The sequence below is a fragment of the Protobothrops mucrosquamatus genome, unplaced genomic scaffold, assembly GCF_001527695.2.
Source record: "Protobothrops mucrosquamatus isolate PMUCROS unplaced genomic scaffold, P.Mucros_1.0 scaffold24, whole genome shotgun sequence".
NCBI classification, from domain to species: Eukaryota; Metazoa; Chordata; class Lepidosauria; order Squamata; family Viperidae; genus Protobothrops; species Protobothrops mucrosquamatus.
This window is the reverse complement of record NW_015386409.1, coordinates 1,325,365-1,342,458: the sequence shown is the minus strand read 5'-3', so window position 1 is coordinate 1,342,458 and position 17,094 is coordinate 1,325,365. Positions and strand designations below refer to the sequence as shown.

Sequence of the window (17,094 nt, the reverse complement as noted above, 5' to 3'; positions counted from 1 at the left end):
CACTATATAATAGAAGGAGCTAACCTGGTTACAAGAAAAATGACATTAGTTTTCTGTCTATGAGAAGCTAATTGTGTGATTTAATGTATATGATTTTCAGAAATAAGTCTGAAGTTCAGTGAAAGACTCATTTGCATAAAACTGTATCTTAAAGCTACAGTCTTGAACTTCAGTTATTTGAGAAGGCCCCACAGAATAAAAGAAATCTAACTTCTCAGATAGGTTTATGTGTGTATATGTACAAATTATTAACATTATAGCTACGATCCTGATTTATTTTTTTGATAAATGACATAAAAAACAAAGAATGCTTTCCAACAAATCTTTAATTGTATAATTTGCCCTGTCTGAAATGTGGGTCCAGATGATTTTTCCATTCATAAACCTATGTACCCCATATTTCTGGGATAAAAAACTCTTAAAAAAAGAAAAAACCTAACTACACAATGTATTCATATTAAATCTCATTTCTTTCATTCTGATTTTAATCTCAAATATGGTATGCAGTAGTCTATGTTTACTAGCTATATTTCTGAAAACCCATGTAACTGAATGATTTTCCAGGAATAATTAAGCTTTATTTTTTTAAAGTCATTCATTTATCTTTACCCAAACACAATACTTTGAACTACTAAAAATACTCACCTTGAAATCTTATATAAAGTTATTTAGCAATAGCACCTAACTAATCTTGGTTGTTCTTGAAAAGTTAACGGGATCATGCATAGCTAATACTCAGATTTGATACCATCAAGAAATCCTAGATTTGTAGTCTAGATTAGGAATTAAAAAAAAATCTATGGAATGATAAGGTTAAAAACCCCTTTCATGTTGTTGCCAAGAAAACAAGATGGTCATGTCTATGGAGTCACCAGAAAGTGACTTTGACCCTAGAGAGATCTTACCTTAGCATTTCTGAACTTTATATATTACCACTATATAGCAATGATTATGATAGGGCTCCAAGAATTTGGATAGAATGGGCACAAGATTTTGAAAGAGTTCTTAGTGAGGTGTCTTCTGAAATTCAAACCACTGCTAAGTATTGTCAGGTATGGTACTTTAATTTTCATCATCATCCCATCTTCAAAATGATATTCACAGACTCACTGAAGGAAAATAAAAATGGCTGAGTGGAGCCATTTTAATTAGAATTTTAAAAAGCAAATGGTATAGTGATAATCATCTGCGCCCCAACATGTTTATTGATTTTTTTAAAAAAAACACCTGATTTATTTCCTTTGGAGAATTCAAGCTACATCTGAACTTGAAGGAATGTCAAAACGATATATCATGTCCACACTTTTCTAAATGCAACATCAAATTCCTGGTTTAGGCCGTAAATATTATATCATAAATAGTATATGATAGTCTACAACAGGACTCCTAAATTGGCATGTTCAGGAATGTACTAGAAGAAACTGAAGTGATAAAACCCTGTTTCAATTTCACTTAATTTTAAATTGGCCATCACAGAAATTTGGATTAAGCAACACAGCTTCCCAGTCTCAATATGTGTAAAAAATAAAACCATTATGCTTTTTTTTTTTTTTTTACAGAAAGTGCATATATTCCTTGGCACAAAACACTGAACCACAAAGTAGCCAGCCACATCTTAATGTAATTTAGCCCTGTAGTACTTCAGGTTTCAGGGAATTGTGCACACCTGGAAAACTAGTTTTTCTCAAACTAGTAGAACCTCTTCTTCAAGTTTAGTTTCCCTCCTGGTGATCTTTGGACATGTCCAATTACCTGATAATAAAATGGAAGTGTGTTGGCATTACTTCCCTCCAAGATGTTTTTCAACTTCCTAGTCTAGTTTTATAGTTTGGAACTTCCTGGTGGTCTCCCATATAATCTGGATTAACTACAATTTGGTACAGTTGTTGCAAACTCAACTCTTGAAGACTTTACATAGACACGTCCATTCATTTTTCTTGCCTTATTCAGCAATGTTTTGACTACTTGTTCTATCCTAGATCCTGGTATTTCTGATAATCTCTCATTTAAATTAGGAATAACTCTTGCTTTATTCCCTGAATCCAGACAACTATTCGCTACGTGCAAATAACCTATTAAAACCGTTCCTGCATCTAAAAAAACCCCCCACCCGAAGTCATTCTAACCAAGAAAGATACCGATTTCCTCTCAGCCTAAACCCACTTCAGCAACACAACACAAAAGCACGTACAACACCACACGCAACACCTTCGACGAAAAAAAATCGCGCCCTTTCCGGCTTTCTGCAGGACCGATCTCGTTCATCCATTGCTCGACACTCGATTCCGCTCACTGGTCAACGAGACATGCTTTCCACCGACTCTACGTACACCGAACAGACGCCTGCGCCTTAGTTTTGGCGGCTAAAGATCGTTCTTCTCGGGCCGCTTCCGGTTGTTGTTGTTGTTGTTGTTTTCTTCCCCGCTTTCCGGTTTGGGGAAAGTGGATGCCGCTTCTTTGCAATGGTGCGCTTCCTGCAGCTCCGACAACGAGCCCCGCTCATCATTTGTGGAAATTGTCCGGCTGTGCAGGTGAACGGGGCGGGAGGCGGTTGTAGAGTCCGAGCGAGAAACGAGAGGGACGGGAGAAGAGAGAGCGCGTTTAGAAAAAGGCAGAGAAGTCAAGAAGGGCGAAGCTGTCGAGGGGCGAAGCTGCTCCGAGGACGAAAGAATCTCTTCCTCGGAGCAGGAGATGCCCGGCAATCGGTTGCCGGGCAGAGGAGCGGCGGGCAGGGGCAGATCTTTAATATATAGCTTTGAGATTTTCTTTATAAAATACTTTATAGAATTTCCTGGAGGCAAGAAGCGTTTTGGGACGTTCCCTTTGCTCAGCCTTGTTTACCAGTGGCATTGCAGCAATGTCGGGCTTGAGTCATGGTGTCTAAGGCAGTGTTGCTCAACCTTGACAATTTTAAGGCATGTGGACTTCAACTCCCAGAATTCCACAGCCAGCATTGCTGGCTGTGGAATTCTGGGAGTTGAAGTCCACATGCCTTAAAATTGTCAAGGTTGAGAAACACTGGTCTAAGGTGTAGTCTTCAGGTTTTAAGGTAAAAGAAGCTACCTAAAGGCAGCAACCATAAGAAACTTCTGCTTTTGCTTCCTGCTTTTTGCTGGCAATATTGGGTATCAATTGTATCAATAGCACCTTACTACTTCTGAAACAATGCACTACTCTCAATCCAGCAACTCTTATGCTAATACCAGATTCAACTTTGCCTGTGCACAACTGCATGCAAACACTAGAACTACAATATTCTTGCAGACCTGACCTTACTGACCAACCATACCAAAATCCACCCTCGTTCAGAATTGCCTATCTCTAATATGCTCTGGACCTTGCGCAAATAAACTTCTCTGCTAACCCCTCTGGAATTCGTAAGAGTTCTTTCATTTTCCACAAGACTTCTGTATTAATAATAATGTACTAAACTTGTATGCTGCCGGTCACTGAACAACTCTGGGTGGCTCACGATAATAAAACAAATTTCAATAAAACATAAAGATAAAAGTTGTCAAGCACGAGGAAGCAAGAGCTTCTGCCTTGTCGAAGGCCAGGGGGAAGAGCCAGGTCTTCAAAGCCAGGTGATTTTTAAGGGCAGATCCATGTACAGAGAGTATTGCAGCAGTCAAGGCACAAGGTGACTAGGGCCTCTTGATGTAGGAACAGGCGCAACTGAGGCACAAAACGGAGTTGGGCAAAGGCCTTTATCCAGGATTGTGACTTCAGGAAAAGCCCCAGGTTGCATAGCAACCTTGAAGGGGGGAGGTCAAAGATGGAATATCTGCAGATCCAGACAATTCAGACACCCACAGCCACTCACTCTTGAGTGGTCTAAAATGGGCCGTGGTTCAGTGAGGATCTTCTTTAAACATAAACATAAATAATGTTTATAGTGGTGATAAGAACATTTTACGTAGTTTAGCTTTTGGCAACACAGATAAGTGAAACTAAAGCTTTTGGGGCTTGAACTGTACAAGAGACTCAATTGAACCCTCTGTTGAGAATTTAAAACTTCTGCCTAAAAGATATGCAGAAAAGGTAACGAACTAACACATAATTGTGTTGCCCAGAACAGCTCTTCCAGATGGTATTTGAGTCATGATACTATACTAATTTGGTTATACTTTGGAACAGTTTATTTTTATTAAGTTTTCACTAGCTTTTTAAACTCACAGAATCTTCAGATTCTACTAATATTTCATATAAGCTCTTTTAGCAGAAATATTTGAGTTTCAAACCACAGCTGGGCAGCTTACAAATATAATGAATAAATGAACAAATAAACTGGGTCAAGAGACACTATATCAGATACACTGATATAAAGACAAACAAATTACAAGTAGTCCTTGCTTACCGATGGAAATTGGGACAAGGAACTTTGTCACTAAGTGATGCAGTCATAAAGTGTGATGTCACATGATTGTACCAACTTATGATGGTAGTTCCAGTAGTCCCAACTGCCAACAATAGGCAAAATCTGCATGGTCACAGTATTCTGCAGTCATATGATTGCCTTTTGTGACCTGTAAGCTTCCCATTGACCTTGCTTGTCAGAAGCTGACAGTAAAAGTTGCAATGGATACAACTACAAGGTCAATTCCTAAGTCCTCCTTCAGTGCTGACAATAACTTTAAGCAGTTGCTGAATGAGTGGTCATTAAACAAAGATTACCTGTGGGCATATGCTCCTGTTGAAGCTGGATAGTTCATATCTATATTATGTCTATTTGGAGATCGTGCCTTAGAGTAATATAAACATAACCTGGCAGTGTGATCAATCCTTTGAGCATTATTTTCTGTTTGATGTCATGATGTATTTTATGTATGGCAGGCAGAAGCTTCTCCGTATTCTTTAGTTGACATCTGCTTGAATGTCTTGGTTGCTGATCTGGCAAAATTCTGTACAGAAAGGCCAGATGGGTCACTGTGCTTGAAAGAATCCGAAAGGCTTCCACAAGAAGTAGCTGATCGATTGCTGCAAATAATGGCATATCAAGGTAAGAAGTTTCTGGGCCAGAAGAGACAGAATGTTACCCAATATGGGATTGCTCATAAATTAGAACTCTTAATTCTGTTTATTTCATATTTTGGGGCTCTGAAGGATTTAGTAAAATAGCCTATGATTCAGCAGCGCATATAGTTATGCATTGCTTAACAATGGCAATCCAGTGCCAATTTTCATCATAACTTGAGGATTACTTGAGTTAGCTTGCAGTACTTTTAAAATTACAGGTATCTTTTATTAATAGAGTTTTACCAGCTGGCAGTTCTTAGCTACCTTTGGCTCATTTTGTAAACTGAATATGTTTGGTTGTAGTTAGTGCTTGGATGGGTAGCCACTTGGGAATTTCAGTGGTGTTGGCTAACCTGTGAAGTTGCAAAAAACATTCTGGAAGAAGTCAAGTAGTGAATTACTTCTGCCAAGGAAGTGACATATATGCATTATCAGGAGTCAAGTTTAACTTGATGCTGCTTGTAAGCGCTATGTGCTTAGAGCTCAAAGCATTGTTAGAGACTCCACACACCCACTTCACGGTCTGTTTCTGTGGCTCCCCTCTGGGAGGAGGTTTCGAAGTATTTCTAGCAGGACTACCCGATTCGCTAATAGCTTTGTTCCCTATGCCATCCGTCTGGTAAACTCGCAAGATTCATTTTTCTCACCATGCACATGTATACATAATCCAAACTAGACTGTGTTGTTTCTCTGTGTCATATAATATATATGTGGCTATACGCATAATTCTGTATTTATTTGTTTTTGTCATATTTATGTAGTGTATATTGGAGGTGGTGACCCTTCGAGACCTATATGCAGTGAAATTTCATTTTATGTATGCTGATTAGTGTATATTCAAAGTGACAATAAAGTTATTGTTCTGTTCTAACTTGTGGAAATTTTTATCATTAATATGCAAATAGGAAACAGTTGGACTGATTCCAGAACTTTACTTGGTCTGATGTATATCTTTTTTTCCCCCTTTACTGCCAGAGTTGTTAAATGATGGCACAGTGGGCATTTTCCAAGGAAACCAAATTCGTTTGAAGCAAGCTTGTATCCGCAAAGCGAAAATCTCAGCCCAGTCCTTCAAGAAAGCCTTCTGCCATCATAAGCTAGTACAGCTTGATGCGGCAGGAATGAATGAAACTGTTACCATTGCAGATGTCGTGAGTGGATTGGGAAGCAGTAAATGGATCCAGAACAACCTCCAGCGTCTTGTCTTGGACTCGTTACTTCTTTTTCCTACAAATTCATATGAAAGATGCTTCAGTCAATTCCCCAGTCTTCGTTCTTTGAGTGTTACAAATGTGATGTTCGGGGATGAACATCTAGCAGACGTTGCTACCCTACCAAGATTAGAAAACTTGGATATATCCAACACTTCCGTTACAAACATATCTGCGCTCCTTGCCTGCAGGAATCGTCTGAAATCTCTAACTATGTACAGTTTGAAATGTTTGAAAATGCCTACCACAAAAGTTTTAGATATAATAAGAGGACTAAAATATCTGGTTCATCTTGATATCTCAGAGGATCAGCATTCTGGATCCGAGATTGCCTTTGGTTTGCTAAGGCAAAAAGACATTCTGCCTAATCTTGTATCGTTGGACATTTCAGGGAACAAATCTATTACTGATGAAGCCGTAGAAGCGTTTGTCAGGCAGCGGCCGAAAATGCAATTTATAGGTTTGTTAGGTACAGAAGCTGGATTCACAGAGTTCCTTTCAGGACAGGGAAGCATGAAGGTTGGGACCACTGAAATGCACTGCAGCTAGAGTGATAATTGATAATCCAGAAGACTTTTATGATTTGAAAACCTTAGTTCTAGTTAATTTATTTGTAGCATAGAGCTAATAACATTGATATTAGTAAAGTTTCTTTCTTGAAAATGGTTATGTTATTTTTAAAAAATTTTTTAAAGAAAATAACCAAATAACTAATAGCCTTCTTGTACTTCTACAAAAGATGTATGGCTTTTGCCTATTCTCAAACCAACAGATAAAGCCTGTTGCTAGCTGAAAAATTATTTTCCTCCTCCAATTGAAAAAAGATCTGATTTAATATTAGCAAAACCTGAAGGTTGATTTTAATGCCATTATACAAACGCTGGGCAATCCCTGAAGTTCCTCCAAAATGTAACAGGCTGATCTAGGTTCACTTTTAATAAAAGTAGTAGCTAAGTAAGCCATACATTTGGTGGGAAAGTAATATACTGTATATCTTATAACCTGTACATCAGTCTAAAGTCCTTGATCAGCCTTGATCAGCCTTGCTGATTAACTCATAACTCAGTAACTCATAACTCATAACTCAGTACAGCTTAACTGTTTTCAAGCTCGTGTGGAAGGGAGAAAAGTGACAAAAGTGATTTTGTGGCTTAAAGTATTATTTAGGATTGGGTGTTTGCCTTCTAACTTTATTGTTGCAAGACTCATGTTAACTACTAAATTTATCATGATCGGAGTTATACTAAAGGAATGAAATCTTCATATGTTGAAAGGTATCAGGGGGAGAAAACGAAATGCAGATTTTAGAAGCTCTGAAACGCTACAATGAAAGGCCAGCATTTGTGAAGGAGGCCTTCTTTCATCTTTTTACACAAACCTGTTTTATGAAAATTACAAAGCCTGAAATTTTAAAGGTAAGGTAAGAGTTTAATTTGAAAGAAATAATTGCTTGCCAACTGTTGAAGTGTGACCATCTTCAATAAATACCATTATTTAAAATTTAAAGATACAAATGGGCTCGTGTCCTTCAATTATTTTTTTTTGTACCAAACGATATAGTGTATTAAAGTTCTCATTGCTGTATCTTTTCATCTTGTAGCTTGTGATTATTGGGATGAGAAATCACCCTTTGGATTTGGCAGTACAGTTGACAGCTAGTGCCTGTGTCCTTAATTTAACTAGGCAAGGCCTAGCAGCAGGCGTGCCTGTTCGTCTGCTCTCCAGTGTGATTCAGCTGCTCCTTAAAGCCATGGAAACTTTTCCTGAACAGCGGCAGGTAAGGATATAGAGCAGGGGTCTTCAAACTTGGCCCTTTTATGAATTCTGGGAGTTGAAGTCCACAAGTCATAAAAGGGCCAAGTTTGAAGACCCCCTAGTATAGAGTAAGATACCCTGTAAAACATGCACACAAATTGGCACAAATCACTCTTCCTACGTTCTCGGAGCAGCTGATTTTGAATTCCTTTGCTGTGAGGAAAAAACAGACCTCAAGAGGTTCTATTTCATTGTCAGAGACAGTGGAAATACATTGGATTTTTTTCACTTACATTGATCTCTTCTTTCACTGGGAGAAAAATGCAAAGCCTTTGCTTGTGCTTTTCATTCATCGGTATATGCTGCATAGGATTCTGTGGCCTACCCACTGCTTCTGCAGAGCTGGATTTGTAAAAGTCGTTTGATATGCCATTCAAAAGCATTAATTTATTTATTTTTATTTACTAATAATTCCCTTTCCTTTAAGATTCAAAGCACTAAAAGCATACCCTTCTTAATTGACCATTTTATGAATAACTAATAATGCAAGTTCTGAATATCACATTTTCATAATATTGAACTCTCTCTTTTTTTCTTTTTTCCACACAGCTGCAGAAGAATTGCCTTCTTTCGTTATCTAGTGTCAGGATCCTCCAAGATGTTCCATTTAATAGGCGAGTGACATTCCGTTTGAATGTTTCACAGTACAAATGGTCAACTGAAAGTGAAGCCTTAATCTGGATGAAAGAGGTTTTCCTTTTTATGCTGTAACATTAAGCTATCTTCCTGCATACTGTATATCCCATTACTAAATTAAAATTCAGATCTCTACTTTTTCAAGCCTGTATATTCTTTGTTTATTAATTTCTCTTCCGAATGAAAAGACTGACAATCTGTTCTAATGCTAATTCCATTTCAATTTAAATTCAGTTCAAATGTGATGCCAATAAAATAAAACCATGTTTTGTGGGATTTTGTGTGACATCTCACCAAAAATTGGCCCTCTGAATATGGATCATTGGAATACTAAGAATCTGAACTAAGTGGTTGGCATATTTATGAGGCCTAATTTCCACGTGTGGAGTGCCACATAGAAAAGCAATTTATAGTTGATTAATACTAAGCATTGTTAAGTACTGAAATGAATGAGATTTATTGACTAATTTGTTATTTACATGATTATATGGAAAGTTGTTTAATAATAGAGTAATTATTAAGATTTAATATGTAAACCCGGACTGGTAGACTTGCTAAAGCGATGTTATTTTGTGGGATTAATCCCACTTTTGTGTTACCCCTTTCCCCTGGTCTAGCCTTTTTGTATGTTTCCCGTTGTCTTATCCTTTTTGACCCTATCCCTTTATTACCTCTATAAAACTCAATAAAATATTTAAAAAAAGAAAAAGAAAAGCAATTTATAGTTGCCTAGCATTGCATTTATAATCAGATCTCCTATATTAGTCCATAGATGGCAGATTGAAACAAATACTGTGCCAGTAATGCATTGTTCATGTATCTTTTCTATAATTATTCATTCTAGACAAATGTTTAAAAGTATCTTAACATAGATTTGATAGAGAAACTGTTGTTCAGGGGTTAAATTTTGTATGCATGCATTCTAATTGTTGGCATCTATAAATAGTAAAATTTCGGTGCATCAGATCATTAATTTAATTTGTTCTGAAAAAAAATTCTGTGCAAAATGCTACAAAATTGTTAGATTGATTTACAAGTGTTCAATTTGCTGATTGAATCCAAATCAACTATCTGATTCAGGGATTAGATAATTGCTTTGAACTGAACCTCTAAAGTTAATTCTTAGCAGAACATACTAGATAAGAAGACATTGCTAAATATGCCTAAGAGATAAAAAGTAAAGCCTATTTTGAACCTAATTCAGCTCAATTTAAAATACAAATACCTACCAGGACTAGGTGTTATGCATATCATATTCCTGGGTTATACATAATTCTTAGAAAATGTAGTTTTTGACTTATTTATTTATTTAGCATTTTATTAACTAGATTTATAAGACACCTCACCTCAAACAACTAGATTTTTGTTTGTAGATAAACAGTTGCTTAACAACTGTGGGATGTGATGAAAAAATAAAATGTTTTTAAATTGCAGGTTTGTGGCTGCCAAATTTGTTGTTCAATGGCTTTGTAATCAGGAAAATCAACATATAGAAAGAATTGCGGTTAATGTAATCTCTATCTTGGCACTTAAGGTATGTGGCTTTACTTTTAATTCAGTATTTTCATTAGGTCTCCAGTGTATTCCTTTAAAAGTCTGGTTTGTTTTTAGCTTTCAGATGAGCAAGCAGCACAACTTTCTGCAGAATTCTACATTGTTGTTGGGGTGAGTCCTCTCTGTGTCCCCTGTATAATAGTTGAGTTAAGGGGACAAGGGATTTGTACTTTCCATATTTTTATACTGTACTATTTGTAGTGCTATCCTTTTCCTTTATAGAAACTGCTTGAAATAATTGAACAAAAAACAAATCAGACTGAATTAGATACAACTTTCCATTTTACACTTCGTGCACTTTGGAATCTCACAGATGAAGCTCCAACTATGTGTGCACACTTTATGGACAATAAAGGACTGGAACTTTTCTTGGATGTTTTAGAGGTAAACAGGGTAGTTGTTGCTCTGATAGAACAGTATATAAGATGATAGAGCACAACATACATTTAGTTATTAATTTCTTTTCTTTGCAGATTTTTTCTTCTGATTCATCTATACAACACAAAGCTCTTGGCCTGCTGGTAAGATCAAAATCAGGTGCAGCATACAAAAATAATTTCATAAAATTAGCATGACTTTTATATAAATAGATCTTTTTATGAGTATTCTTCCTTGCCTTCTCTGCTCCCGCCATGACAAAAAGTTAGGAATGCCAACTGAAAAAATCCCCCCAAAATGTTTCCATAAGGTTTTCCTTCATTTGCCCTCCAAAGTTCATAAAGCTTTACTTTAATTCAGGACAGCCAGCCATATAACTTGCAGTACTCAAACCTTCCTGAAATGAGCCAGTCAAAACATAGCAGTTTTGAGCAATGCAAGTTTTAGGAGCAAAATATGCTAAAATAAGAGTAGAATGGATGTATTAAGCTTCTGCAAAATCTACTTCCACCTTTAATCCCCATCACCATCAAGGTAAAATACAGATAGTCCTCATGTAGTGACTGCCTCATACAGCAACCATTTGCACCCAATCCTCACATTTATAATCTTTGCAAGTCTGAAAATTAATGAAAGCTAAAGTAAGATCATAAGCACAGTCAGGGTTTTGCTTAGTGACCACTTAATGACTGAGTTGGGGGTCACTAAACAAGGACTATCTATATAGGTAAGTATCAGTTCCTTGAGATCTTGCTTTCAAAGTTGTGTTTTTTTCCTATCCTAATAAGAACAACGTGGCCGAGGTGAGAGAGCTGCATCCCAGGCTAATGCAGAAGGACTTCGTGGATCGTGTCAGTGAACTTCTGAACAGTGCTGAGATAGAAGTCAGCTATTTCGCAGCTGGGATTACGGCCAATTTGCTATCTAGAGGTGAACAAGCCTGGACATTGAGTCAAAAACTGAGAAGATCCCTTATTGAAAAGCTGGTATAGTGCATTCAGTACTATAACTCTCTTGAACATTTTCAAGGTTGACCGAAGTATTCAAACTTGTATTCTCTGTTACAGCATTCAACCCTTTTGAAGTGGCCAACACCAGAATGCAAGATGGTAGCATTGCCAGCCTATAGGTATAATGTTTGTAAAAATAAATCTTCAACAATTCTGTACTTAACTGCTTGCATCTCTGCATGCTGCCTGCTCATGTGCCAGTGGATACCTTTCCTGGCATATGCAAGCTTCCCACCCCACATGATTTTTAAAACAATCTGTTAATTAAACCTAATTAAAACAATGGAAATCAGATACACTGAGAACAAGATGTAAAACAGAAATCTTTCATTCATATGTGTATTTATTGATCTGACACTTATGAACATCATAGATTCCAGAATTTTACCAGATCGAATTAAAGATCACATTTGTGTACATTTATAAAGCAGTCTAAGTGCTGGAGATTATTGCTCATGTTCAACTCATTAGAAATAAGCCTGCAAATTTGAGTGCCCTTAATTCTTTAGTACAAATGTTTCCTCTTTCTCTGCTTTCTGTGCCTACTTTAGTGTTAACCAAGATTTCCTCTTAGAAGCTGGTTGGTAAACTCAGGTTAGCATTAATTTGGGTAGCAGCATAATAGTTATATACCAGTGATGGCAAACCTTTTAGAGACCGAGTGCCCAAACTGCAACCCAAAACCCACTTATGCATCATCGGGTGCCGGGTGGGTGTGGCCCATTGGCTGTGGGTGGCCCATTGGGGGGGTGGCCCATTGGGGGGGCGTGGCTGCGGTGGTAATGGCAGACTGGGTGGGACTAAAAAATTCAATCAATCAATTCCAACTTTGCAAGATCTTTTTTTTCCCCGCAAGAAGTTGAAATTGACTGATTGATTGAACCTTTTTTTTTTTTGCACACGACAGCAGAGGCCTAAAGCGAAAAGGTTTTATAAAACCTAGCTGAAGGCCTAGGACTGGGGCAACGGCGCGCCTGCCCACAGAGAGGGCTCTGAGTGCCGCCTCTGGCACCCGTGCCATAGGTTCGCCACCACTGTTATATACGATTCAGAAATACAAGGTGTGAGAAGAGAAGCAGATGTTGATATGAGCCGTTTTTAAAAAAATTCTCTCTCCTTGGGGTCCCTATGGTACAAAGAAGGAACTGACTTTATTCTTTTTTCCTCCATTAACATTACTACACCGGCTCAGTATTTTATATTCTTCCTATTGCTGATTTAATGGGTTAAGCATTTGTACAACTCCTGCCATTAACTGTACTAATTCAGGATCGTAGTAGCCCAGTCTGCCACTATCAGCATATTGCACTAATAGGTAATCACAAGGTATTTTAGAAATGCAAATGTTGTATTGTGGCTTCATTGACTTCATGATTTAAGAATTTGCCAGAATACAAGCACCTGATAGCACAAAATCAACTATTAACATATGCTTATTTTTTTTATGACCGATAAGTTTGCAAAATATTCTTTTAATTCTCAGGTCCCTCAAGCCATTTTACCCACTGCTTGACTGCTTTGCATTACCTGGAGTACAGATCTGGGCTGCGTGGGCTATTCTGCATGTCTGTTGCAAAACCCGTAGGTATTCTTCAATAAGCATTAAAACTTCCATTTTTTAAAAAGCTTGATATTTATTTAACTTTTTAAACTGAGGGTGGAACTGTTGCATCAATTCATAATTACAATAATGCCAAATTTAACAATCCTGCTACGTGAGTTGTACTAGTTGCCAATCAGCTTCTGGTTGTAATTCAAGGTGCTGATTGTCACATACAAACCTACATGGTTTAGAGGTGGCTATTTGGGGAATTGCCCCTCCCATACTCTTCAGGCATCCTCTGCACTCCAGTAGGCTCAGCTTGCTTAAACTACTATCAATTAAGCCGTGTCACCTAGGAAATGAAACTCCTCTGTCACTGCATATACCTTTTGGAATGGCATTATCTGGAGATCTAAACCTTGGATCAGAAAGTTTTTGGAGAGCTCCTTTTAACTGAGGAATTGATATGTAAATATAATATGCCCCCCACCCCGTAGATGGCTTTTTTTTCAATAGAATATTCTTTCTTTGAACTTCGTGAAGCTGCCCAGAATCATTTTGAAGTTGGGCAGCCTACATGCAAATGAAAAATTAGAGTTCTTATGAGCAATGGGGGAAGAAGTATATGAACCTGACAGATATTTCCAAATCACTGCCTTATATCTGAATCTTGAGTGGAATTGTAAATCAGCATGATTTGCAGTTTTAGTGATACTGAAAACAAAGTTGATTATGTTGCAGCATGCTACCTTTTTGACAAAACCTCTAACACTCATATTTTAATACTGTCCTGTTTATGTTGAAGGTACTAATTAGCAGTCTTATTTCTTCTTAGCTGCCAAGTACTGTGCAATGTTAATAGAAGAGAATGGATTACAGCACTTATATAATATCAAAGAAAATGAACAGAGTGATCCTGATGTCCGGTATCTAATAACGGAGGTATTAAGTTATGTGGAAACTCATATAAAGTATTATGGGAAGCCTAAACATCTAAAAGAGCTACAAGCAATTCAAATTGATAAATGAGGTCATATCTTTACCTCTGCCATATAGTGTTGACGGCTGTACTGGTGATCCATTTCACAATTTTTGTTTTTATCAAAATGGCTCTTCTTGCATCTTTTTTAAGTCTTCTGTAACTAACGTATGGCTCTTGTATATTGACAAATTGCTTAGTAGTAGCTTTGAAGAAAGATGCCAGTTTTTATAAAGGTAATTGGGAAGTCCAAGGCTCTGCAAATGGAGGCTTTGAAATAATGTTTTTTTCTCGCTAGAATCTCTTTGTTTTATTGTCCATTCTCCATAAGTAGTAGAATTGATATTGTTCACTGATTGCCGAGACAAAATAAGAACAGCTTAATATTACTGACTGACTGGCAAGTTCTGGATAAGGAAATGTGGGTTTGTTTCTACTAAAACAATGAGTCTGCAGCCAACAATGGGGTCAGTCACAAGCCACAATGATACACTGTTGTGCATGACCAAAGAAGAGATTCTGGCTTTAGTCTATTGTACATATATGTTTGCCATGATGTAATATAAACCACTTTGTTACTGCATTTTATTTCTGGGTATATAAACTATTTTTCTGGGTATATAAACTTTTATTTCTGGGTATATAAACTATTTTTCTATGAGTGGAAAAAATCTTTCAAGATACTTTTTAGGTTTTATCTAAAAAAAAAAGATATTTGTCAATGATGGTATTTCAAACTGACTGCATGTTTCTGTCTTCAAGAAAATTGGTCATAATGCAAAATAAAGCTTTCATAAAGTCAAATTCATTATATGGTAGCTAACCATGTAGAAATGAATTTTATTTTTGCTGTTATTATTGTCACTGGATGTAACATTTATGTTCTCCCAAAGTTGGGTGGCTTGGATTAATTGTTGTGAGAAGAAAATATAGTAGATGCTGAATTTATCTTATGGGAAGTTGCTAGTACAGTTAAAGCAATATATCTGAGGAAAAATGGGGTAAGGGAAAACTTATGAAGAAAAATCATAAGTTAAATTATCTCAGGCACTCTAGAAGGGGGTGTGCTAAAATAGGGTGCATTTTATGAATAGTCAAGTTGACCATAACTCATTAATGGAAAGGGAAAAGTCAGTATAGTCTAATATTTTGACTTTTTATACTGCTATCTATTAGTCAAAGCTTATTCCAATTAAAGATCAGCATAAAACAAACAATTATTACAGAATGGGGCCTGTTTGTAAATGTAAGCACAAGAATTTATTGATTTTGTCCCCTGGTCTCAGATCTCTAGATCCTGTACCCACAACATTCCTGGATGTTCTCACAACTCTTAGGCAAACTCCAACCACTTTCTTTCAAAGAATGCCCTTCTCTGTGTTGGTTTATTTAGGAGAAGGAAAATAGCAAATCCCCCTCCCCCTTTCTCTTCTGTAGCTAAATGAAAGGGTTGGGAATGTGGGTGCTGGATATAAAATCTTTGAGGATGAGGGGCTGAATAGTTAATCAATGCAAGGATCATTATCAATATAAAGGATAAAGAACTATACAGGAGATGAAGCCAAAAAGATAAAGGAAAGGAAATGAAATAAATGAAATCTGCTGGGCTTTACTCATTGGTGGTTTGTCCAGCCAGGGACAGAAAAGGGGAAAATATGTAGCTAGAACAAAATAGGACAACAGATAATAAAAACATTGTCACTCAGATCATCCCCCCCCCCCCAAAAAAAAATAAGTCATTCTATTTTGTCTCCAGCTTTTGCTACTTGCACTTATTTCCTGGATCATAAATTCCAGACACCTGAGATGGCAGGAGGATTTTCTCCTGTGACAGAAAAAAAAGGCAAAGTGGTGGCTCTTCTTTTAACGTTCACTAAGAAGGGAAATCTTCCTGTTCCTGACTGGCCCTTTAACAAACTTCCCCAGTGACTTTTAACATACGTTCTAAAATTGCCAAGGTGGAGAAACACCGGTCTAAGCAAATTAGATTTCAGTGACAGCTCACATCCTACACACCTGCCTACTTGTACATTAAACCTGGAATCCCTAATATGGTATATTTGGCTGTCTTAGTTGACCCAGCCCTGCTCTATTTTATTTTTGATTTCATTAATCTTCATATTTTGTAACTAGGACATTTCTTCCTGAACCCCCTTTTCTAGTTTTCTAGTTTGGCAGCAACAAACATCTTTGATTAATAAGCTCTACAAATAAAAATAGCCAGGCCAGATCTTACTAAGGCCTATTTTAGTCCAGCATTGTGTTCCTCACAGAGGCCAGGGAGATACCTTTGTGGCATTCACAATAGGAGGTTGAGACATACCCCTCTCCGGCTGCTATTCCCTGCAACTGGTATTTGGAGAGATTCTCAGCTCACTCCCATTCAGTCTTAAAATTACCTAGACCAGTTCTCTATAAATTTATCCAACCCTCTTTTAAATATTTTCAAGTTAGTACCAGTGCAACTTATTTATTATTCATCCGGCCACAAGGCGACTTTTGTGACATGTTGTATGGGCAAATGGTGCTTCATAAAGCACATTATTTTATCTGTGGTAAATTTCCTTCTGATTAGTTTCATTGAATGAACCCTGGCCCAGAGAAAAAAAATACTTTCCCCTTTCTCCTTGCCATGCATGATTTTATGTATTTCAATCATTCTCCTGCCCCCAGTTGTCTTTATTCTATGCTAAGGCATCCCAAACATTTCAGGCTTTTCTTATTAAAAAGTTGTTCAAAACCATGATGTCCTGTTCTCTACTTTATATATATTTTTTTCAAATGCAGCCTCCATGACAATGCAGTTTTCTAGTTCCCTTGCATGGACCATTACAGTGCTGATAATTTTCTATCCTTTTCCTAATATTTTCTAACACAGAATTCACATTTTTCACAACTGAGCACTGAATTAACATCTTTACTTCAGGTATCCATTATAACCTCAAGATCTTT

At 37.1% G+C, this 17,094-nt stretch overlaps 1 protein-coding gene across 1 annotated transcript; it reads left to right on the top strand.

The window, feature by feature from the left end:
- The first annotated feature begins 2,436 nt into the window (after nt 1–2,436).
- Nucleotides 2,437–15,475, top strand: LOC107283046 (protein zyg-11 homolog B). Its single transcript, XM_015810892.1, has 14 exons — nt 2,437–2,531; nt 4,834–4,999; nt 5,992–6,746; nt 7,502–7,642; nt 7,828–8,004; nt 8,592–8,656; nt 10,113–10,212; nt 10,290–10,343; nt 10,455–10,616; nt 10,706–10,753; nt 11,399–11,596; nt 11,678–11,739; nt 13,104–13,201; nt 13,999–15,475. Exons 1-14 carry the CDS (start codon nt 2,463–2,465, stop codon nt 14,190–14,192), a joined length of 2,289 nt encoding a protein of 762 aa, XP_015666378.1. The 5' UTR covers nt 2,437–2,462; the 3' UTR covers nt 14,193–15,475.
- Nucleotides 15,476–17,094: the final 1,619 nt, after the last annotated feature.

What these genes read in the sequence shown, in the direction of transcription:
- LOC107283046 (XM_015810892.1), top strand. Translation starts at nt 2,463, where the DNA reads ATGGTGCGCTTCCTGCAGCTCCGACAACGAGCCCCGCTCATCATTTGT. An exon ending in GCAAATAATGGCATATCAAG is followed by an intron (nt 5,000 to 5,991) that starts GTAAGAAGTTTC and finishes CTTTACTGCCAG; the next exon opens with AGTTGTTAAATGATGGCACA. An exon ending in TTTTCTTGGATGTTTTAGAG is followed by an intron (nt 10,617 to 10,705) that starts GTAAACAGGGTA and finishes TTTTCTTTGCAG; the next exon opens with ATTTTTTCTTCTGATTCATC.